The sequence below is a fragment of the Pseudophryne corroboree genome, chromosome 5, assembly GCF_028390025.1.
Source record: "Pseudophryne corroboree isolate aPseCor3 chromosome 5, aPseCor3.hap2, whole genome shotgun sequence".
Lineage (NCBI taxonomy): Eukaryota > Metazoa > Chordata > Amphibia > Anura > Myobatrachidae > Pseudophryne > Pseudophryne corroboree.
This window is the reverse complement of record NC_086448.1, coordinates 836,395,130-836,418,162: the sequence shown is the minus strand read 5'-3', so window position 1 is coordinate 836,418,162 and position 23,033 is coordinate 836,395,130. Positions and strand designations below refer to the sequence as shown.

General features: G+C 50.3%; 1 protein-coding gene across 1 annotated transcript in view; it reads left to right on the top strand.

Moving 5' to 3' along the window:
- Nucleotides 1-23,033, top strand: part of PTPN23 (protein tyrosine phosphatase non-receptor type 23) — a 109,599-nt gene that overhangs the window by 9,613 nt on the left and 76,953 nt on the right. Inside the window, exons 4-6 of the mRNA XM_063924582.1 lie at nucleotides 21,284-21,360; nucleotides 21,537-21,586; nucleotides 21,851-21,982. Of these exons, the coding sequence (XP_063780652.1) occupies nucleotides 21,284-21,360; nucleotides 21,537-21,586; nucleotides 21,851-21,982 (259 nt within the window). The remainder of the gene's footprint in view (nucleotides 1-21,283; nucleotides 21,361-21,536; nucleotides 21,587-21,850; nucleotides 21,983-23,033) is intronic.

Below are 23,033 nucleotides of genomic sequence, written 5' to 3'. Positions count from 1 at the left end.
GCCTGTATAGGTAACGCTACCTGAGGGAGGGGACACGGACAGCCTGTATAGGTAACGCTACCTGAGGGAACACGAACAGCCTGTATAGTTAATGCTACCTGAGGGGACACTGACATCTTTTATAGGTAACGCTACCTGAGGGGACACTGACAGCCTGTATAGGTAACGCTACCTGAGGGGACCCGGACATCCTGTATAGGTAATGCTACCTGAGGGGGCACGGGCAGCCTGTATAGGTAACGCTACCTGAGGGGACACTGACAGTCTTTATAGGTAACGCTACCTGAGGGGACCCTGACAGCCTTTATAGGTAACGCTACCTGAGGGTACCCTGACAGCCAGTATAGGTAACGCTACCTGAGGGTACCCTGACAGCCAGTATAGGTAACGTTACCTGAGGGGACCCGGACATCCTGTATAGGTAACACTACCTGAGGGGACCCTGACAGCCTGTATAGGTAACGCTACCTGAGGGGACCCGGACATCCTGTATAGGTAACTCTACCTGAGGGGGCACGGGCAGCCTGTATAGGTAACGCTACCTGAGGGGACACTGACAGTCTTTATAGGTAACGCTACCTGAGGGGACCCTGACAGCCTTTATAGGTAACGCTACCTGAGGGGACCCTGACAGCCAGTATAGGTAACGCTACCTGAGGGGACCCTGACATCCTGTATAGGTAAGGCTACCTGAGGGGACACTGACAGCCTGTATAGGTAACGCTACCTGAGGGGACACTGACATCCTGTATAGGTAACACTACCTGAGGGGACCCTGACAGCCTGTATAGGTAACACTACCTGAGGGGACCCGGACAGCCTGTATAGGTAAGGCTACCTGAGGGGACACTGACAGCCTTTATAGGTAACGCTACCTGAGGGGACCCTGACAGCCAGTTTAGGTAACGCTACCTGAGGGGACCCTGACATCCTGTATAGGTAACACTACCTGAGGGGACCCTGACATCCTGTATAGGTAACACTACCTGAGGGGACCCGGGCATCCTGTATAGGTAACGCTACCTGAGGGGACACTGACAGCCTGTATAGGTAACGCTACCTGAGGGGACCCTGACAGCCTGTATAGGTAACGCTACTTGAGGGAGGGGACCCTGGCAGCCAGTATAGGTAACGCTACCTGAGGGGACCCTGACGGCCAGTATAGGTAACGCTACCTGAGGGGACCCTGACATCCTGTATAGGTAAGGCTACCTGAGGGGACCCTGACATCCTGTATAGGTAAGGCTACCTGAGGGGACCCTGACATCCTGTATAGGTAAGGCTACCTGAGGGGACCCTGACATCCTGTATAGGTAAGGCTACCTGAGGGGACCCTGACATCCTGTATAGGTAACGCTACCTGAGGGGACCCGGACATCCTGTATAGGTAACGCTACCTGAGGGGACACTGACAGCCTGTATAGGTAACGCTACCTGAGGGGCCCTGACATCCTGTATAGGTAACGCTACCTGAGGGGCCCTGACATCCTGTATAGGTAACGCTACCTGAGGGGACCCTGACATCCTGTATAGGTAACGCTACCTGAGGGGACCCTGACATCCTGTATAGGTAACGCTACCTGAGGGGACCCGGACATCCTGTATAGGTAACGCTACCTGAGGGGACCCTGACAGCCTGTATAGGTAACGCTACCTCATGGGGAACGGGCAGCCTGTATAGGTAACGCTACCTGATGGGGAACGGACAGCCTGTATAGGTAACACTACCTGAGGGGACACGGACAGCCTATATAGGTAACGCTACCTGAGGGGACCCTGACTGCCTCTACAGGTAACGCTACCTGAGGGGACCCTGACATCCTGTATAGGTAACGCTACCTGAGGGGACACGGACAGCCTGTATAGGTAACGCTACCTGAGGGGACACGGACAGCCTGTATAGGTAACCCTACCTGAGGGTATATGGACGTCCTGTATAGGGAACGCTACCTGAGGACATACGGACGTCCTGTATAGGGAACGCTACCTGAGGACATACGGACGTCCTGTATAGGTAACGCTACCTGAGGGGACACTGACAGCCAGTATAGGTAACGCTACCTGATGGGACCCTGACATCCTGTATAGGTAACGCTACCTGAGGGGACCCTGACAGCCTGTATAGGTAACGCTACTTGAGGGAGGGGACCCTGGCAGCCAGTATAGGTAACGCTACCTGAGGGGACACTGACAGCCTGTATAGGTAACGCTACCTGAGGGGACACGGACAGCCTGTATAGTTAACGCTACCTGAGGGCATATGGACGTCCTGTATAAGTAACGCTACCAGAGGGGACACTGACAGCCAGTATAGTTAACGCTACCTGATGGGACCCTGACATCCTGTATAGGTAACGCTTCCTGATGGGACCCTGACAACCTGTATAGGTAACGCTACCTGAGGGGACCCTGACAGCCTGTATAGGTAACGCTACCTGAGGGGACACTGACAGCCAGTATAGGTAACGCTACTTGAGGGGACCCTGACAGCCTGTATAGGTAACGCTACTTGAGGGAGGGGACCCTGGCAGCCAGTATAGGTAACGCTACCTGAGGGGACACTGACAGCCTGTATAGGTAACGCTACCTGAGGGGACACGGACAGCCTGTATAGTTAACGCTACCTGAGGGCATATGGACGTCCTGTATAAGTAACGCTACCAGAGGGGACACTGACAGCCAGTATAGTTAACGCTACCTGATGGGACCCTGACATCCTGTATAGGTAACGCTTCCTGATGGGACCCTGACAACCTGTATAGGTAACGCTACCTGAGGGGACCCTGACAGCCTGTATAGGTAACGCTACCTGAGGGGACACTGACAGCCAGTATAGGTAACGCTACTTGAGGGGACACTGACAGCCTGTATAGGTAACGCTACCTGAGGGGACCCTGACAGCCTGTATAGGTAAGGCTACCTGAGGGGCGTGGACAGCCTGTATAGGTAACGCTACCTGAGGGGACCCTGACTGCCTATATAGGTAACGCTACCTGAGGGGACCCTGACTGCCTATATAGGTAACGCTACCTGAGGGGACCCTGACAGCCTGTATAGGTAAGGCTACCGGAGGGGCTGAGGGGCGCAGACAGCCTGTATAGGAAATGCTACCTGAGGGGGAACGGACAGCCTGTATAGGTAACGCTACCTGAGGGAGGGGACACGGACAGCCTGTATAGGTAACGCTACCTGAGGGGACACGAACAGCCTGTATAGTTAATGCTACCTGAGGGGGCACGGACATACTGTATAGGTAACGCTACCTGAGGGGACCCTGACAGCCTGTATAGGTAATGCTACCTGAGGGGGCACGGACATACTGTATAGGTAACGCTACCTGAGGGGACCCTGACAGCCTGTATAGGTAATACTACCTGAGGGGGCACGGGCAGCCTGTATAGGTAACGCTACCTGAGGGGGCACGGGCAGCCTGTATAGGTAACGCTACCTGAGGGGGCACGGGCAGCCTGTATAGGTAATGCTACCTGAGGGGGCACTGGCTTTCTATGTAGAGTAGTATTACCGGTGGAGACACTGGCGGGTTGTATTGATAGTGTACACCAACACATCCCAGGTGTTGCCCTCTGTCCGGAACACACAGGGGGTCATTCCGAGTTTATCGCTAGCAACTTTTCTCTAACGTCCTAGTGGATGCTGGGGACTCCGAAAGGACCATGGGGAATAGCGGCTCCGCAGGAGACTGGGCACAAAAGTAAAAAGCTTTAGGACTACCTGGTGTGCACTGGCTCCTCCCCCTATGACCCTCCTCCAAGCCTCAGTTAGATTTTTGTGCCCGAACGAGACGGGTGCAGGCTAAGGGGCTCTCCTGAGCTGCTTAGTGTAAAAGTTTAAAGTAGGTTTTTTATTTTCAGTGAGACCTGCTGGCAACAGGCTCACTGCACCGAGGGACTAAGGGGAGAAGAAGCGAACTCACCTGCGTGCAGAGTGGATTGGGCTTCTTAGGCTACTGGACATTAGCTCCAGAGGGACGATCACAGGCCCAGCCATAGATGGGTCCCGGAGCCGCGCCGCCGGCCCCCTTACAGAGCCAGAAGAGTGAAGAGGTCCGGAAAATCGGCGGCAGAAGACGTCCTGTCTTCAATAAGGTAGCGCACAGCACCGCAGCTGTGCGCCATTGCTCTCAGCACACTTCACACTCCGGTCACTGTGGGTGCAGGGCGCTGGGGGGGGCGCCCTGAGACGCAATAAAAAAACCTTTTTTTGGCAAAAAATACATCACATATAGCTCCTGGGCTATATGGATGCATTTAACCCCTGCCAATTTTTCCATTAAAAAGCGGGAGAAAGGCCGCCGAGAAGGGGGCGGAGCCTATCTCCTCAGCACACTGGCGCCATTTTCTCTATCGTCCTAGTGGATGCTGGGGTTCCTGAAAGGACCATGGGGAATAGCGGCTCCGCAGGAGACAGGGCACAAAAAGTAAAGCTTTTCCAGATCGGGTGGTGTGCACTGGCTCCTCCCCCTATGACCCTCCTCCAGACTCCAGTTAGATTTTTGTGCCCGGCCGAGAAGGGTGCAATTCTAGGTGGCTCTCATAAAGAGCTGCTTAGAGAAAGTTTAGCTTAGGTTTTTTATTTTACAGTGATTCCTGCTGGCAACAGGATCACTGCAACGAGGGACAGAGGGGAGAAGAAGTGAACTCACCTGCGTGCAGGATGGATTGGCTTCTTGGCTACTGGACATCAGCTCCAGAGGGACGATCACAGGTACAGCCTGGATGGTCACCGGAGCCGCGCCGCCGGCCCCCTTGCAGATGCTGAAGTAAGAAGAGGTCCAGAATCGGCGGCTGAAGACTCCTGCAGTCTTCTAAAGGTAGCGCACAGCACTGCAGCTGTGCGCCATTTTCCTCTCAGCACACTTCACACGCAGTCACTGAGGGTACAGGGCGCTGGGGGGGGGCGCCCTGGGAGGCAAATGTAAACCTATATAAAAGCTAAAAATACCTCACATATAGCCCCCAGAGGCTATATGGAGATATTTAACCCCTGCCTGTATTCACAAAATAGCGGGAGACGAGCCCGCCGAAAAAGGGGCGGGGCCTATCTCCTCAGCACACGGCGCCATTTCCTCTCACAGCTCCGCTGGTCAGGACGGCTCCCAGGTCTCTCCCCTGCACTGCACTACAGAAACAGGGTAAAACAGAGAGGGGGGGCAAATTTAATGGCAATATCTTGATATATATAAAGCAGCTATAAGGGAGCACTTATTATAAGGCTATCCCTGTCATATATAGCGCTTTTTGGTGTGTGCTGGCAGACTCTCCCTCTGTCTCCCCAAAGGGCTAGTGGGTCCTGTCTTCGTTTAGAGCATTCCCTGTGTGTCTGCTGTGTGTCGGTACGTGTGTGTCGACATGTATGAGGACGATATTGGTGTGGAGGCGGAGCAATTGCCAAATATGGGGATGTCACCTCCTAGGGGGTCGACACCAGAATGGATGCCTTTATTTATGGAATTACGGGATAGTGTCAACACGCTAAAGCAGTCGTTTGACGACATGAGGCGGCCGGACAATCAATTAGTGCCTGTCCAGGCGCCTCAAACACCGTCAGGGGCTGTAAAACGCCCTTTGCCTCAGTCGGTCGACACAGACCCAGACACAGGCACTGATTCCAGTGGTGACGGTGACGAATCAACCGTATTTTCCAGTAGGGCCACACGTTATATGATTTTGGCAATGAAGGAGGCGTTACATTTAGCTGATACTACAGGTACCACTAAACAGGGTATTATGTGGGGTGTGAAAAAACTACCTATAGTTTTTCCTGAATCAGAAGAATTAAATGACGTGTGTGATGAAGCGTGGGTTGCCCCTGATAAAAAGCTGATAATTTCAAAGAAATTATTGGCATTATACCCTTTCCCGCCAGAGGTTAGGGAGCGCTGGGAAACACCTCCTAGGGTGGACAAGGCGCTAACACGCTTATCAAAACAAGTGGCGTTACCTTCTCCTGAGACGGCCGCACTTAAAGATCCATCAGATAGGAGGATGGAAAATATCCAAAAAAGTATATACACACATGCAGGTGTTATACTACGACCAGCTATAGCGACTGCCTGGATGTGCAGTGCTGGGGTAGTTTGGTCAGAGTCCCTGATTGAAAATATTGATACCCTGGACAGGGACAATATTTTACTGTCGTTAGAACAAATAAAGGATGCATTTCTTTATATGCGTGATGCACAGAGGGATATCTGCACACTGGCATCACGGGTAAGTGCTATGTCCATTTCGGCCAGAAGAGCTTTATGGACGCGACAGTGGACAGGCGATGCGGATTCAAAACGGCATATGGAAGTTTTGCCGTATAAAGGGGAGGAGTTATTTGGAGTCGGTCTATCAGATTTGGTGGCCACGGCTACAGCCGGGAAATCCACCTTTCTACCTCAAGTCACTCCCCAACAGAAAAAGGCACCGACTTTTCAACCGCAGCCCTTTCGTTCCTTTAAAAATAAGAGAGCAAAGGGATATTCATATCTGCCACGAGGCAGAGGAAGGGGGAAGAGACAGCAACAGGCAGCTCCTTCCCAGGAACAGAAGCCCTCCCCGGCTTCTACAAAAGCCTCAGCATGACGCTGGGGCTTCTCAAGCGGACTCGGGGACGGTGGGAGGTCGTCTCAAAAATTACAGCGCGCAGTGGGCTCACTCGCAGGTAGATCCCTGGATCCTGCAGATAATATCTCAGGGGTACAGGTTGAAATTAGAGACAGATCCACCTCGCCGTTTCCTGAAGTCTGCTTTACCAACGTCCCCTTCCGAAAGGGAGACGGTTTTGGAAGCCATTCACAAGCTGTACTCTCAGCAGGTGATAGTCAAGGTACCTCTTCTACAACAAGGGAAGGGGTATTATTCCACTCTATTTGTGGTACCGAAGCCGGATGGCTCGGTAAGGCCTATTCTAAATCTGAAGTCCTTGAACCTGTACATAAAGAAGTTCAAGTTCAAGATGGAGTCACTCAGAGCAGTGATAGCGAACCTGGAAGAAGGGGACTTTATGGTATCCTTGGACATCAAGGATGCGTATCTCCACGTTCCAATTTACCCCTCACACCAGGGGTACCTCAGGTTCGTTGTACAAAACTGTCACTATCAGTTTCAGACGCTGCCGTTTGGTTTGTCCACGGCACCTCGGGTCTTTACAAAGGTAATGGCCGAGATGATGATTCTTCTTCGAAGAAAAGGCGTATTAATTATCCCATACTTGGACGATCTCCTAATAAGGGCAAGGTCCAGAGAACAGCTAGAGATGGGATTAGCAATATCTCAAGAGGTGCTAAAGCAGCACGGATGGATTCTGAATATTCCAAAATCCCAATTAATGCCGACAACTCGTCTGCTGTTCCTAGGGATGATTCTGGTCACGGTTCAGAAAAAGGTTTTTCTTCCCGAGGAAAAAGCCAAGGAGTTATCCGACCTGGTCAGGAATCTCCTAAAACCAGGAAAGGTGTCTGTACATCAATGCACGCATCTTCAGATGCACCTGCGGCTAACCCTGTCTCCAAGGACAAGGGTATCTCTTCTGTGGTGGTTGTAGAGGGCTCATCTATTGGAGGGCCGCAGATTCGGCATACAGGATTGGATCCTGGTGACCACGGACGCCAGCCTGAGAGGCTGGGGAGCAGTCACACAAGGAAGAAACTTCCAGGGAGTGTGGTCGAGCCTGGAAAAGTCTCTTCACATAAACATTCTGGAACTAAGAGCAATCTACAATGCTCTAAGCCAGGCGGAACCTCTGCTTCAAGGAAGACCGGTGTTGATCCAGTCGGACAACATCACGGCAGTCGCCCATGTAAACAGACAGGGCGGCACAAGAAGCAGGAGTGCAATGGCAGAAGCTGCCAGGATCCTTCGCTGGGCGGAGAATCACGTGATAGCACTGTCAGCAGTGTTCATCCCGGGAGTGGACAACTGGGAAGCAGACTTCCTCAGCAGACACGATCTTCACCCGGGAGAGTGGGGACTTCATCCAGAAGTTTTCCACATGCTAATAAACCGTTGGGAAAGACCAATGGTGGACATGATGGCGTCTCGCCTCAACAAAAAACTGGACAGGTATTGCGCCAGGTCAAGAGATCCGCAGGCAATAGCTGTGGACGCGCTGGTAACACCTTGGGTGTACCAGTCGGTGTATGTGTTTCCTCCTCTGCCTCTCATACCAAAGGTATTGAGAATCATACGGCAAAGCGGAGTAAGAACGATACTAGTGGCTCCGGATTGGCCAAGAAGGTCTTGGTACCCGGAACTTCAAGAGATGGTCACGGACGATCCGTGGCCTCTACCTCTAAGACAGGACCTGCTTCAGCAGGGACCGTGTCTATTCCAAGACTTACCGCGGCTGCGTTTGACGGCATGGCGGTTGAACGCCAGATCCTAAAAGGAAAAGGCATTCCAGAAGAAGTCATTCCTACCTTGATTAAGGCAAGAAAGGAAGTCACCGCGAAGCATTATCACCGCATTTGGCGGAAATATGTTGCGTGGTGCGAGGATCGGAGTACTCCGACGGAGGAATTTCAACTGGGTCGTTTCCTACATTTCCTGCAATCAGGATTGTCTATGGGTCTCAAATTGGGATCTATTAAGGTTCAAATTTCGGCCCTGTCAATATTCTTCCAAAAAGAATTGGCCTCAGTTCCTGAGGTCCAGACTTTTGTCAAAGGAGTACTGCATATACAGCCTCCTGTGGTGCCTCCGGTGGCACCGTGGGATCTAAATGTAGTTTTAGATTTCCTCAAATCCCATTGGTTTGAACCACTAAAAAATGTGGATTTGAAATATCTCACATGGAAAGTGACTGTTACTGGCCCTGGCGTCCGCCAGGAGAGTATCTGAACTGGCGGCTTTATCTTATAAAAGCCCTTATTTAATTTTCCATTCGGATAGGGCAGAGCTGCGGACGCGTCCGCATTTTCTCCCTAAGGTGGTATCAGCGTTTCACCTGAACCAGCCTATTGTAGTGCCTGCGGCTACAAGCGACTTGGAGGACTCCAAGTTGTTGGACGTTGTCAGAGCTTTAAAAATATACATTTCAAGGACGGCTGGAGTCAGAAAATCTGACTCGCTGTTTATACTGTATGCACCCAACAAGTTGGGTGCACCTGCTTCTAAGCAGTCGATTGCTCGTTGGATTTGTAACACAATTCAACTTGCACATTCTGTGGCAGGCCTGCCACAGCCTAAATCTGTTAAGGCCCATTCCACAAGGAAGGTGGGCTCATCTTGGGCGGCTGCCCGAGGGGTCTCGGCATTACAACTCTGCCGAGCAGCTACGTGGTCAGGGGAGAACACGTTTGTAAAATTCTACAAATTTGATACCCTGGCAAAGGAGGACCTGGAGTTCTCTCATTCGGTGCTGCAGAGTCATCCGCACTCTCCCGCCCGTTTGGGAGCTTTGGTATAATCCCCATGGTCCTTTCAGGAACCCCAGCATCCACTAGGACGATAGAGAAAATAAGAATTTACTTACCGATAATTCTATTTCTCGGAGTCCGTAGTGGATGCTGGGCGCCCATCCCAAGTGCGGATTATCTGCAATACTTGTACATAGTTATTGTTAACTAATTCGGGTTATTGTTTAGGGAGCCATCTTTCAGAGGCTCCTCTGTTATCATACTGTTAACTGGGTTTAGATCACAAGTTGTACGGTGTGATTGGTGTGGCTGGTATGAGTCTTACCCGGGATTCAAAATCCTACCTTATTGTGTACGCTCGTCCGGGCACAGTACCTAACTGGAGTCTGGAGGAGGGTCATAGGGGGAGGAGCCAGTGCACACCACCTGATCTGGAAAAGCTTTACTTTTTGTGCCCTGTCTCCTGCGGAGCCGCTATTCCCCATGGTCCTTTCAGGAACCCCAGCATCCACTACGGACTCCGAGAAATAGAATTATCGGTAAGTAAATTCTTATTTTTTCCTCACAGCTCCGTTGGAGGAAGGCTCCCTGACTCTCCCCTGCAGTCCTGCACTACAGAAACAGGGTAAAACAAGAGAGGGGGGGCACTAAATTGGCATATTAATATATACAGCAGCTATATTAGGGAAAAACACTTATATAAGGTTATCCCTGTATATATATAGCGCTCTGGTGTGTGCTGGCAAACTCTCCCTCTGTCTCCCCAAAGGGCTAGTGGGGTCCTGTCCTCTATCAGAGCATTCCCTGTGTGTGTGCTGTGTGTCGGTACGCTGTGTCGACATGTATGAGGAGGAAAATGGTGTGGAGGCGGAGCAATTGCCTGTGTTAGTGATGTCACCCCCTAGGGAGTCGACACCTGACTGGATGGTCTTATGGAAAGAATTACGTGATAGTGTCGGCACTTTACAAAAGACTGTTGACGACATGAGACAGCCGGCAAATCAGTTAATACCTGTACAGGCGTCTCAAACACCGTCAGGGGCTATAAAACGCCCGTTACCTCAGGTCGATACAGACACTGACACGGACACTGACTCCAGTGTCGACGGTGAGGAAACGAACGTATTTTCCAGTAGGGCCACACGTTACATGATCACGGCAATGAAGGAGGTTTTGAACATTTCTGATACTACAAGTACCACAAAAAAGGGTATTATGTGGGGTGTGAAAAAACTACCCGTAGTTTTTCCTGAATCAGATGAATTAAATGAAGTGTGTGATGAAGCGTGGGTTTCCCCCGATAAAAAACTGCTAATTTCTAAAAAATTATTGGCATTATACCCTTTCCCGCCAGAGGTTAGGGCGCGTTGGGAAACACCCCCTAGAGTGGATAAGGCGCTCACACGCTTATCAAAACAAGTGGCGTTACCGTCTCCTGATACGGCCGCCCTCAAGGAACCAGCTGATAGGAAGCTGGAAAATATCCTAAAAAGTATATACACACATACTGGTATTATACTGCGACCAGCAATCTCCTCAGCCTGGATGTGCAGTGCTGGGGTGGCTTGGTCGGATTCCCTGACTGAAAATATTGATACCCTGGATAGGGACAATATATTATTGACTATAGAGCATTTAAAAGATGCATTTCTATATATGCGTGATGCACAGAGGGATATTTGCACTCTGGCATCAAGAGTAAGTGCGATGTCCATTTCTGCCAGAAGAGGGTTATGGACGCGACAGTGGTCAGGTGATGCGGATTCCAAACGGCATATGGAAGTATTGCCGTATAAAGGGGAGGAGTTATTTGGGGGCGGTCTATCGGACCTGGTGGCCACGGCAACGGCTGGGAAATCCACCTTTTTACCCCAAGTCACCTCACAGCAGAAAAAGATACCGTCTTTTCAGGCTCAGTCCTTTCGTCCCCATAAGGGCAAGCGGGCAAAAGGCCACTCCTATCTGCCCCGGGGCAGAGGAAGGGGAAAAAGACTGCAGCAGACAGCCTCTTCCCACGAACAGAAGCCCTCCCCCGCTTCTGCCAAGTCCTCAGCATGACGCTGGGGCCTTACAAGCGGACTCAGGCACGGTGGGGGCCCGTCTCAAGAATTTCAGCGCGCAGTGGGCTCACTCGCAAGTGGACCCCTGGATCCTGCAGGTAGTATCTCAGGGGTACAAATTGGAATTCGAGACGTCTCCCCCTCGCCGGTTCCTGAAGTCTGCTTTACCAACGTCTCCCCCCGACAGGGAGGCGGTATTGGAAGCCATTCACAAGCTGTATTCCCAGCAAGTGATAATCAAGGTACCCCTCCTACAACAGGGAAAGGGGTATTATTCCACGCTGTTTGTGGTACCGAAGCCGGACGGCTCGGTGAGACCCATTTTAAATCTGAAATCCTTGAACACTTACATAAAAATGTTCAAGTTCAAGATGGAGTCACTCAGAGCAGTGATAGCGAACCTGGAAGAAGGGGACTATATGGTGTCTCTGGACATCAAGGATGCTTACCTCCATGTCCAAATTTGCCCTTCTCACCAAGGGTACCTCAGGTTTGTGGTACAGAACTGTCACTATCAGTTTCAGACGCTGCCGTTTGGATTGTCCACGGCACCCCGGGTCTTTACCAAGGTAATGGCCGAAATGATGATTCTTCTTCGAAGAAAAGGCGTCTTAATTATCCCTTACTTGGACGATCCCCTAATAAGGGCAAGGTCCAGAGAACAGTTAGAGGTCGGAGTAGCACTATCTCAAGTAGTACTACGACAGCACGGATGGATTCTAAATATTCCAAAATCGCAGCTGATTCCGACGACACGTCTGCTGTTCCTAGGAATGATTCTGGACACAGTACAGAAAAAGGTATTTCTCCCGGAAGAGAAAGCCAGGGAGTTATCCGACCTAGTCAGGAACCTCCTAAGACCAGGCCAAGTGTCAGTACATCAATGCACAAGGGTCCTGGGAAAGATGGTGGCTTCTTACGAAGCGATTCCATTCGGCAGATTCCACGCAAGAACTTTTCAGTGGGATCTGCTGGACAAATGGTCCGGATCGCATCTTCAAATGCATCAGCGGATAACCCTGTCTCCAAGGACAAGGGTGTCTCTCCTGTGGTGGTTACAGAGTGCTCATCTCCTAGAGGGCCGCAGATTCGGCATTCAGGATTGGGTCCTGGTGACCACGGATGCCAGCCTAAGGGGCTGGGGAGCAGTCACACAAGGAAGAAATTTCCAGGGCTTGTGGTCAAGCATGGAAACGTCACTTCACATAAATATCCTGGAACTCAGGGCCATTTACAATGCCCTAAGTCAGGCAAGACCTCTGCTTCAGGGTCAGCCGGTGTTGATCCAGTCGGACAACATCACGGCAGTAGCCCACGTAAACAGACAGGGCGGCACAAGAAGCAGGAGGGCAATGACGGAAGTGGCAAGGATTCTTCGCTGGGCGGAAAATCATGTGACTGCACTGTCAGCAGTGTTCATTCCGGGAGTGGACAACTGGGAAGCAGACTTCCTCAGCAGACACGATCTTCACCCGGGGGAGTGGGGACTTCACCCAGAAGTCTTCCACATGATTGTGAACCGTTGGGAAAAACCAAAGGTGGACATGATGGCGTCCCGCCTCAACAAAAAACTGGACAGATATTGCGCCAGGTCAAGGGACCCTCAGGCAATAGCTGTGGACGCTCTGGTAACACCGTGGGTGTACCAGTTAGTGTATGTGTTCCCTCCTCTTCCTCTCATACCAAAAGTACTGAGAATCATAAGAAGGAGAGGAGTAAAGACTATACTCGTGGCTCCGGATTGGCCAAGAAGGACTTGGTACCCGGAAATTCAAGAGATGCTCACGGAAGACCCGTGGCCTCTACCTCTAAGAAAGGACCTGCTCCAGCAGGGACCATGTCTGTTCCAAGACTTACCGCGGCTGCGTTTGACGGCATGGCGGTTGAACGCCGGATCCTGAAGGACAAAGGCATTCCGGATGAAGTCATCCCTACCCTGATCAAAGCCAGGTAGGATGTGACCGTACAACATTATCACCGTATTTGGCGAAAATATGTTGCGTGGTGCGAGGCCAGGAAGGCCCCTACAGAGGAATTTCAACTGGGTCGATTCCTGCATTTCCTGCAAACGGGACAGTCTATGGGCCTAAAATTAGGGTCCATTAAGGTTCAAATTTCGGCCCTGTCAATATTCTTCCAAAAAGAACTAGCTTCTGTTCCTGAAGTTCAGACGTTTGTCAAGGGAGTACTGCATATACAGCCTCCTTTTGTGCCTCCAGTGGCACCTTGGGATCTCAATGTAGTTTTGGGATTCCTAAAATCACATTGGTTTGAACCACTCACCACTGTGGACATAAAATATCTCACATGGAAAGTGGTAATGCTGTTAGCCCTGGCTTCAGCCAGGCGTGTTTCAGAATTGGCGGCTTTATCCTATAAAAGCCCTTACCTAATTTTTCATACGGACAGGGCAGAATTGAGGACTCGTCCTCAATTTCTCCCTAAGGTGGTTTCAGCATTTCACTTAAACCAGCCTATTGTGGTGCCTGCGGCTACTAGGGACTTGGAGGATTCCAAGTTGCTGGACGTAGTCAGGGCCCTGAAAATATATGTTTCCAGGACGGCTGGAGTCAGAAAATCTGATTAGCTGTTTATCCTGTATGCACCCAACAAGCTGGGTGCTCCTGCTTCTAAGCAGACGATTGCTCGTTGGATTTGTAGTACAATTCAGCTTGCACATTCTGTGGCAGGCCTGCCACAGCCAAAATCTGTAAAAGCCCATTCCACAAGGAAAGTGGGCTCATCTTGGGCGGCTGCCCGAGGGGTCTCGGCTTTACAACTTTGCCGAGCAGCTACTTGGTCAGGGGCAAACACGTTTGCTAAATTCTACAAATTTGATACCCTGGCTGAGGAGGACCTGGAGTTCTCTCATTCGGTGCTGCAGAGTCATCCGCACTCTCCCGCCCGTTTGGGAGCTTTGGTATAATCCCCATGGTCCTTTCGGAGTCCCCAGCATCCACTAGGACGTTAGAGAAAATAAGAATTTACTTACCGATAATTCTATTTCTCATAGTCCGTAGTGGATGCTGGGCGCCCATCCCAAGTGCGGATTGTCTGCATTACTTGTACATAGTTATTGTTACAAAAATCGGGTTTTTTGTTGTTGTGAGCCATCTTTTCAGAGGCTCCTTCTGTTATCATGCTGTTAACTGGGTTCAGATCACAAGTTGTACGGTTTGATTGGTGTGGCTGGTAAGAGTCTTACCCGGGATTCAAAATCCTTCCTTATTGTGTACGCTCGTCCGGGCACAGTATCCTAACTGAGGCTTGGAGAAGGGTCATAGGGAGAGGAGCCAGTGCACACCAGGTAGTCCTAAAGCTTTTTACTTTTGTGCCCAGTCTCCTGCGGAGCCGCTATTCCCCATGGTCCTTTCGGAGTCCCCAGCATCCACTACGGACTATGAGAAATAGAATTATCGGTAAGTAAATTCTTATTTTCTCTGTCATCCATCTGGGAAACGCTGCGCCATTACTTGTGGGTTAGAGGTGTGTGTGTGTGGTAGTGGAGTTTGGCACAGAATCTATCAAAAAGCTGCCTCCTCCCCCCTCTAACCCCTCGCATCTCCTTCCTGCTCAGCCATCACTCAGTTTTAGTTTTGTGCCTGTGGAGTACAGACACAGTTTTTCTTTCTCCTTAGGTTTTTTTTTTTTTGAGTTTATTCTCGAGTACCTAGTCCCTGTTTCCAGGTGACAGGTACTACTGGAGCAGGTTTAGTATCCTACTTTGAGCTGCTGCTGGAGGCCACCACACTTTGGTCACTGGGGCCTTTATTCACTTCAGGATGCGGCAGGAATAAGTTACAGGACAGCCATAATTTGTCACTCACCGTATTGGGCTGTCCCCTCTGTTATTGTTCTCCTTTTATGTATGCTCCCCCCCCCCCCCCCACACCGCCTGCCAGCCGCCCGCCGCATCGGACACCTTCTCCCTCCCCCCCGCAGTGAGAGTGACTGATCGGGTTGTGGGGACTTGCAGAGACTAGGTTCGGGAGAGTGTTATACACTCCCTGGGACCAACACAAAGCTGCCGCGACAGCCGCTGTGTGTAGCGGCGCGCGGGAGCCCGAACTTCCGGTTTCGGCAATTACACAGTGAATAGCCGCGGCGGTTACGTCAGACGTGCAGGGACGGCTTCCCGCCCTGCTCTGCCCGCGCTCGCTGTTCTGCAGCTTCCTGAAGGCTCCGGGGCGCCATCTTCTCCGGCTGCAGACTGGGGGACGCTGTGCTACTCAAGCACACACGGAGCACTATCTTCCAGGGGAAGTTTTTCATTACAGTCACACATCTAACTGCAAGTATATGGTGGGCTAGCTCTAGTGGGGGATAGCAGTCAGCCTTCTTGGACACTAAAGATAACTGCTAGGTCACTTGTCTAGGGATTTATAGTACATGTTTACTACTTCTAAATATTAAACATAATTAGAATACGGAATGGCCAGTAAACCGGACAAGGCTACAAAGGGCAAAACGGCCTCAGTAGTAGTTTATTTTTCCTGTTCACAGTGTGGCTCAAAGCTGGCTAAGGGTAGTGCTGACGCAGGTACCCTCTGTACTTCGTGCTCTGGTGCATCAGTGGCGGATCAGCAGGGAAGTTCCACAGATCAGTCTATGCCCCCATGGGTCAAGAACATGGTGGATGCCATTTCAGATTTGCGTCAGTCTAGGTCGGAGGCAGAATATGCTCAGACTCAGGTGGAGCCTCTGTGGGCCCAAAATATGGGCAAGTGTCTTACTGATTTAACCCTTTCTTTAAATAAGTTTGTAAATTCTGCCAGCAGTTCCGCTGCTACTAAACGACCACAGCCGTTACCCGCTATAACGTTTCCGGGAGAGGAGTTGGATTCTCTGACATCTCCATTGGAGGAAGGGGAGGTAGATCCTGAATGGGACGAAGTTTCGGCTTGGGAAGATGAGGAGCTATCTACTAGTTCAGGTGTTAGATTACTAATAGAAGCCATTCGTAAGATTCTTAATATTCAGGATGCGGCAGTGGCGGAGACTTCCTCTGCCTTATTCAAACGACAGAAGAGACAGGTTACTGCCTTCCCTTCTTATTCTCACTTTGCAGATATTTTAAAAGAACCCTGGCTTAGACCGGATTCTCGTTTCCAGGCTCCTAAGAAATTAAAATTTCTATATCCTTTTACGGAGGAAGATACAAAATTTTGGGAGACAGCCCCAAAGGTAGACGCTCCTATTTCACATTTGGCAAAAGCTACGGTTATTCCTTCGGTACAGTCCGTGACTTTAAAACACCCTACCGATAGGAAGATAGAAGCATTACTAAAATCTATGTTTTCTTTATCAGGTGTCTCTCTCCGTCCAGTTCTGGCGGGTGCCTGGGTCCTTAAGGCCGTGGATGAATGGCTAGCACAGGTCGTATCTGGAATGCAGTCGGACGATCCGTCGGAAGCCATTCAATTAGCAGAACAGATTTCGGAGGCTCTTACTTATGTGGGTGAGGCCTTGTTAGATTCTGTTGCGCTACAGTCCCGTGTTTCTGCCTTGAAAGTATCAGCAAGACGGTCTTTTTGGCTTAGGGTTTGGAATGCTGATTCGGACTCAAAGCAGACCTTGACGGCAGTTCCTTTTGAAGGGGAGTTTCTTTTTGGGTCGGAGTTAAAGAAGATTATTTCAGATACTACTGGAGGAAAGAGCCCCTTTCTTCCATCTGCTCCTCACAAACCGAAACCTACAAGGTTTTGGTCCTTTCGTACGCAGGGCAGAGGTAGTTTCCAATCCTTTCGTGCTTTCTCCAGATTTCCACGAAGAGGGTCATTCAGAGGTAGAGGATCTCAGGCTTCTCGCAGACCGGCCAGTAAGCCTGCCGACAAGCCTGATGCATGACGCTTCAGGTCTTCCGGAGGGATCGATGAAGGTTGGGGCTCGGTTACTTCAGTTCAGGGAAGTGTGGCTCCTGTCGAAACCAAATCGGTGGGTAATGGGGGTCATATCCAGAGGATATATGTTGGATCTCGAAGAGACAGTCCCATTCCGGCTATTCGTCACACCTCTCCCAGACGATCCCTCCAGACGTCAAGCTCTTCTTCAGGCAACAGCAACCCTCTTACAAAATGGAGTAATCCTTCCGGTTCCCTCTCCTCAGAGGGGTCGGGGTTTTTACTCGGGTCTTTTTCTCGTGGACAAACCGGATGGTTCGTTCCGACCCATTCTGAATCTAAAAGCCCTCAACCCGAATCTCTCAACCCAAAAATTCAAGATATAATCCATTCGCTCAATTATCGCCGCCATGGAGCCAGGGGAATATTTGGCTTCAATAGACATAAAAGACGCCTACTTACATGTCCCGATTTGGATAGGACATCAATCTCTGCTGAGATTTGCAGTCGGTCCGTGGCATTTTCAGTTTTAGGCTCTTCCCTTTGGTCTCTCTATGGCTTCTCTAGTTTTTACAAAGGTCATGGGTCATGTCGTCGCGGTTCTCCGTTGTCAAGGGGTCAACATCACTCCATACTTGGTCGACCGGTTGGTCAAGGCCCCGACAGCAGAGATTCTCACTCAGAACCTGCGTCTAACGACAGAGACTCTGCAGTCATTCGGGTGGATAATCAACTTTCCAAAGTCGTCTTTACTCTCTTCCCAGAAAATGGTTTTTCTGGGACTTTTATTCGACACCAACAGCCAGAAGGTGTTTCTTCCTACGGACAAGATTCAGGATCTGCAGTCCAGAATCCGGACCCTGTTACACTTACCGGTAGTGTCGGTCCTCAGATGCATGCAGGTGTTGGGCAAGATGGTGTCCTCCTTCGAGGCAGTCCCATACGCCAGATTTCATGCCCGACCTCTTCAGGCTCAGCTTCTCAGCTGTTGGGCTCGGACGGACCCACGTCTCGAATTGCAGTTGATCCGCTTGTCGGTAAAGACTCGTCAGTCGCTTCACTGGTGGCTTCACAGTCACAATTTGAGAAAAGGAGCGCCGTTCACGGTTTGGTCTTGAATGATGGTCATCACGGACGCAAGCCTCAGCGGTTGGGGAGCAGTGCTCCAGACTCATCACTTCCAGGGGCGCTGGAACAGTCAGGAGTCAAAATTACAGATCAACATTCTGGAATTGAGGGCGATCCGGTATGCACTCCTTCAGATTCAAACCATGGTACAGGGTCATCCAGTTCGTGTGCAGTCCGACAATGCCACGGCAGTGGCTTACATCAACAAACAGGGAGGAACTCGCAGCTGGTCCGCAATGAGAGAAGTCGCTCAGATTCTCACGTGGGCGGAACGTTGGGTTCCCGTAATATCCGCAATTCACCTTCCAGGAGTCTAGAACTGGGAAGCAGATTTTTTGAGTCGTCACACGATTCATCCGGGAGAATGGGAACTTCACCAGGAAGTGTTTCTCTCTCTAGTGGGCCGCTGGGGAATGCCCGACGTAGACCTAATGGCGTCTCGCCTCAACAAGAAACTTCCTCACTATGGCTCGCGGACTCAGGATCCTCAAGCATTTCTGATCGATGCTCTAACAGCTCTGTGGCAGTTTCAACTGGGTTACGTGTTTCCGCCAATTCCACTGCTTCCACGTCTACTTCAACGCATTCGGCGAGAAGGTCTCGCAATAATTGTGGTGGCTCCAGATTGGTCGCGCCGACAGTGGTACACTCTTCTGCGCAGCATGGTCGTCGGAGACCCCTTTCGTCTCCCCCTGCGACCAGATCTTCTTCTTCAAGGGCCTTGTCGCCACCCAGATTTAAGTCGGCTGGCTTTGACGGCTTGGTTCTTGAATCCAACATTTTAAAAGCAAAAGGTCTTTCTCGTTCTGTTGTACAGACGATGATTCGGTCTAGGAAGCCGGTGACTTCCGGCATTTAACATAGGGTATGGCGTATTTACATTGCTTGGTGCGAAAAGCGGGGCTTGACTTCGCATTTGTTTAGACTTCCTCGCCTGCTCTCTTTCCTTCAGGAGGGTCTCAATAAGGGCCTGAGGCTTTCTTCACTGAAGGGTCAGGTTTCAGCCTTGTCGGTTCATTTTCAAAAGAAACTAGCGATCATTCCAGAGGTTCAGACATTTCTGCAGGGAGTACTTCGATTTCAACCACCTTTTTGTTCCTCCGGTTCCTCCCTGGGATTTAAACTTGGTCCTTACGGCCCTTCAAAAATCTCCATTTGAGCCTTTGGAATCTGTGGAACTACGTTATCTAACACAAAAAGTTGTTTTTCTTTTGGCTATTGCCTCAGCTAGACGAGTGTCTGAGTTGGCGGCTCTTTCTTGCAGGCCGCCCTTGTTAGTGTCTCATGAGAACCGGGTGGTTCTGCGGACTAAGCCTTATTTCCTTCCAAAGGTTGTTTCAGCATTCCATTTAAATCAGGACATTGTCCTTCCAGCATTTACTCCGTCGGCTTCTCCTGGGGAGAACTCCCATTTGGCCCTCCTGGATGTTGTCCGGGCCATACGTATTTATTTGTCTCGCACGGAGTCTTTCCGTCGTACGGATACCTTGTTGGTATTGATTGATGCTCTCAAACGAGGTTGGCCGGCTTCCAAGAACATTGTGGCCCGTTGGGTAACTTCGGCCATCAGACAGGCTTATGTGTCTTCGAATGTTTCGGTTCCTGACTCAGGGCTCATTCGACTAGAGCAGTTGGAGCCTCTTGGGCTGTTCGCGGTGGTGCATCTATTGAGCAGCTGTGCAGGGCGGCGACTTGGTCGTCAGTCCATACTTTCACAAAGTTTTACAGTTTTCATACTTTTGGTTTGGAGACTGCCTCTGTTGGGCGTCGTATTTTACAGACGGCTATGCCGTCAACGTCTCCCTCCTCTCATTAGCTTGCTTTGGGAAATCCCACAAGTAACGGCGCAGCGTCCCCCAGATGGATGACAGAGAAATAGGGATTTTTGTTACTTACAGTAAAATCTCTTTCTCTGAGTCCATCTGGGGGACGCTGCGATCCCTCCCGTAGTTTTGTCTGGTTTATCTGGTCTATCTCCTTTGGCTTGGCTAAACGTTAACTGAGTGATGGCTGAGCAGGAAGGAGATGGGAGGGGTTAGAGGGGGGAGGAGGCAGCTTTTTGATAGATTCTGTGCCAAACTCCACTACCACACACCTCTAACCCACTAGTAACGGCGCAGCGTCCCCCAGATGGACTCGGAGAAAGACATTTTACGGTGCTGCGATCAGATAGTCGCCGCCTATAGGGTAGTGTATTTTCGCTTTGCAAGTGTGCGATCGCTTGTGCAGCCGATGGAACAAAAAAGTTTTGTGCAGTTTCTGAGTAGACTGGACTTACTCAGCCGCTGCGATCACTTCAGCCTGTCCGGGCCCGGAATTGACGTCGGACACCCGCCGTGCAAACGCTTAGACACGCCTGCGTTTTTACACCCACTCCCAGAAAATGGTCAGTTGACACCCACAAACGCCCTCTTTCTGTCAATCTCCTTGCGATCGGCTGTGCAAATGGATTATTCGTTTAATCCATCGCCCAGCACCGATCGTCTTTGTACCCGTACGACGCGCCTGCGCAATATGGTGCATGCACAGTTTTGCTGTGTTTTAACCTGATCGCAGCACTGCAAAAAGTTGCTAGCGAGCGATCAACTCGGAATGACCCCCGCAGTTCTATGATCACCTTTGTAGTGTGTATTAGTTGCTGCCTCATAACACTGCAGTGACTGTATTATGGAAGCAGCATAAGGCTGTAATGACACGTCACTCTTGCATCTCTCAGTCTGATAAACTCTTGTTAGTTCTGTATCTGTGATTATTATTCGTAGTTGCGCCTGGTTTTGTCCTATCAGTGGTCACCACGGGCTGAAAGCTGGGTACAGCTGCAGCGCCCTCTTCTGGTTATTGTCTGTATTCCCCTCACCAATGCCGCATGTAATCCGCTTTCCTCTCCTCAGGACTGAAATCTTCTCCGGGAAATCCGTGACTCACGCTGACATCAAGTACGAGCAGGCCTGCGTCCTGTACAATTTGGGTAAGGTGCCCCGCGCTCTTCTCCCATCATCTTCATGTGACCAGTGTATATGATGCGTCACCACATTATCAGTCACACGTGTGCTTCTGATGGTTGTTGTGGTTGGTGAAGTCCTCGCTTTACAATTGTGCGGTCTTCTGTCTGTGCTGTATGTAACAATGTTCTGTCTCCCACAGGAGCTTTACACTCGATGCTGGGGGCTATGGACAAGAGAGTCTCGGAGGAGGTAACGGCTCTGTTCATAGAATCACTTTGGGGGTAAATAACGGAGTGGGGGGAGGCTGGACCCCCTCAGGATGCGGGAAGCCCCAGTATCTCATGTCTTGGTCACAGGGCACAGACAGGAGCTGTGTCTAGTTTTCTCTACATTACTATGCACCCTGTATGTCCTATAGAGTAGTCAGCGGCCACCTCAGCAGGAGAGGGGTATAATGGGGCACTGATGGCATTTGCTGGGTCAGTCAGTATTCCGTGTGGTTTTCTGTTGCAGGGGATGAAGATTTCATGCACTCACTTCCAGTGTGCGGCCGGAGCCTTCTCCTATCTGCGCGAGCACTTCGCTCATTCGTACAGCGTGGACATGAGCCACCAAATCCTGAACCTGAACATAAACCTGATGCTGGTGAGTGATGACTGGCTACGTGCTACTGCCGGCTGTATACACATGGGTGCAGTGATCCTGCTCTTACTGCCAAGTGTGTGTATGAGGTGTGCATGTATATATTCTAGATTTACCAGTAATAGTCACAAATTACGCCGGGAGCCTGTTTAACCTGACGATAGTTGAAAGAAACGTAATTGTAGAGGGAATATCTTATTCCTGTGAGTGTGTGACTTCCTGTCTGCAGCTCAGAGCCTGGAGTGGCCGATGATCGGGAACAATAGCGTGTACTCTACTTGTACGGCGTGTGTGTGTGTGTGTGTGTGTGTGTGTGTGTGTGTATATATATATATATATATAGTATAGAAGACCCGGCACTCCTCTCGCTCCCCAGCGTAACGGCAAAATGCTCCCGTGCCCTCACCTCCTAGGACCCAGGTCCCATAAGCAGCAGTGGAAATAAGTGCGGCACTGAGAGTCTTGTAATTGAAGTGAAGCAAAGCCGTGTATTAATGAGATCTACGTTTCGGGGACGCAGCCCCTTCGTCAGGATAACCATTCAGTGCAAAAAACAGTGTTTAAATAGTAATAACATAAAGAGGTACTCACCGCCGCCACCAGCCGCGCTGCCCGGGTCCCGGTCCCGACGTCACTACGTCCACCGGAAGTGACGCGGCTCCGGTCCGTGCGGCTAGCGCACTGGGGTGGAGAACAAGTAACCATAGTAACAAGTTAAAAACAACAACAAATGTTGATGAAGTGCATCGTGCTAGACATCTATATAGAATCTGATGATGAACATAACATATCAAATACCTAACTTGCGGCTCTACCATTGACAGAATAAACATGAAAAACAATGCAATTTGTGAGACATTACAAACAAAGATTAAAAAAGTGCATCGTGCTAATCTAGTACATAAAAACAGATGGTGAACGCATGGTATATGCTAATTATCTTGCGGCATAACCACAAACAAAAATAAAAATTGTGAGACAATACAATATATGATTAACGTTAAAAAACAAATATTATAGTCACAGCCTGATAACATTCCTACTAAACGCAAAC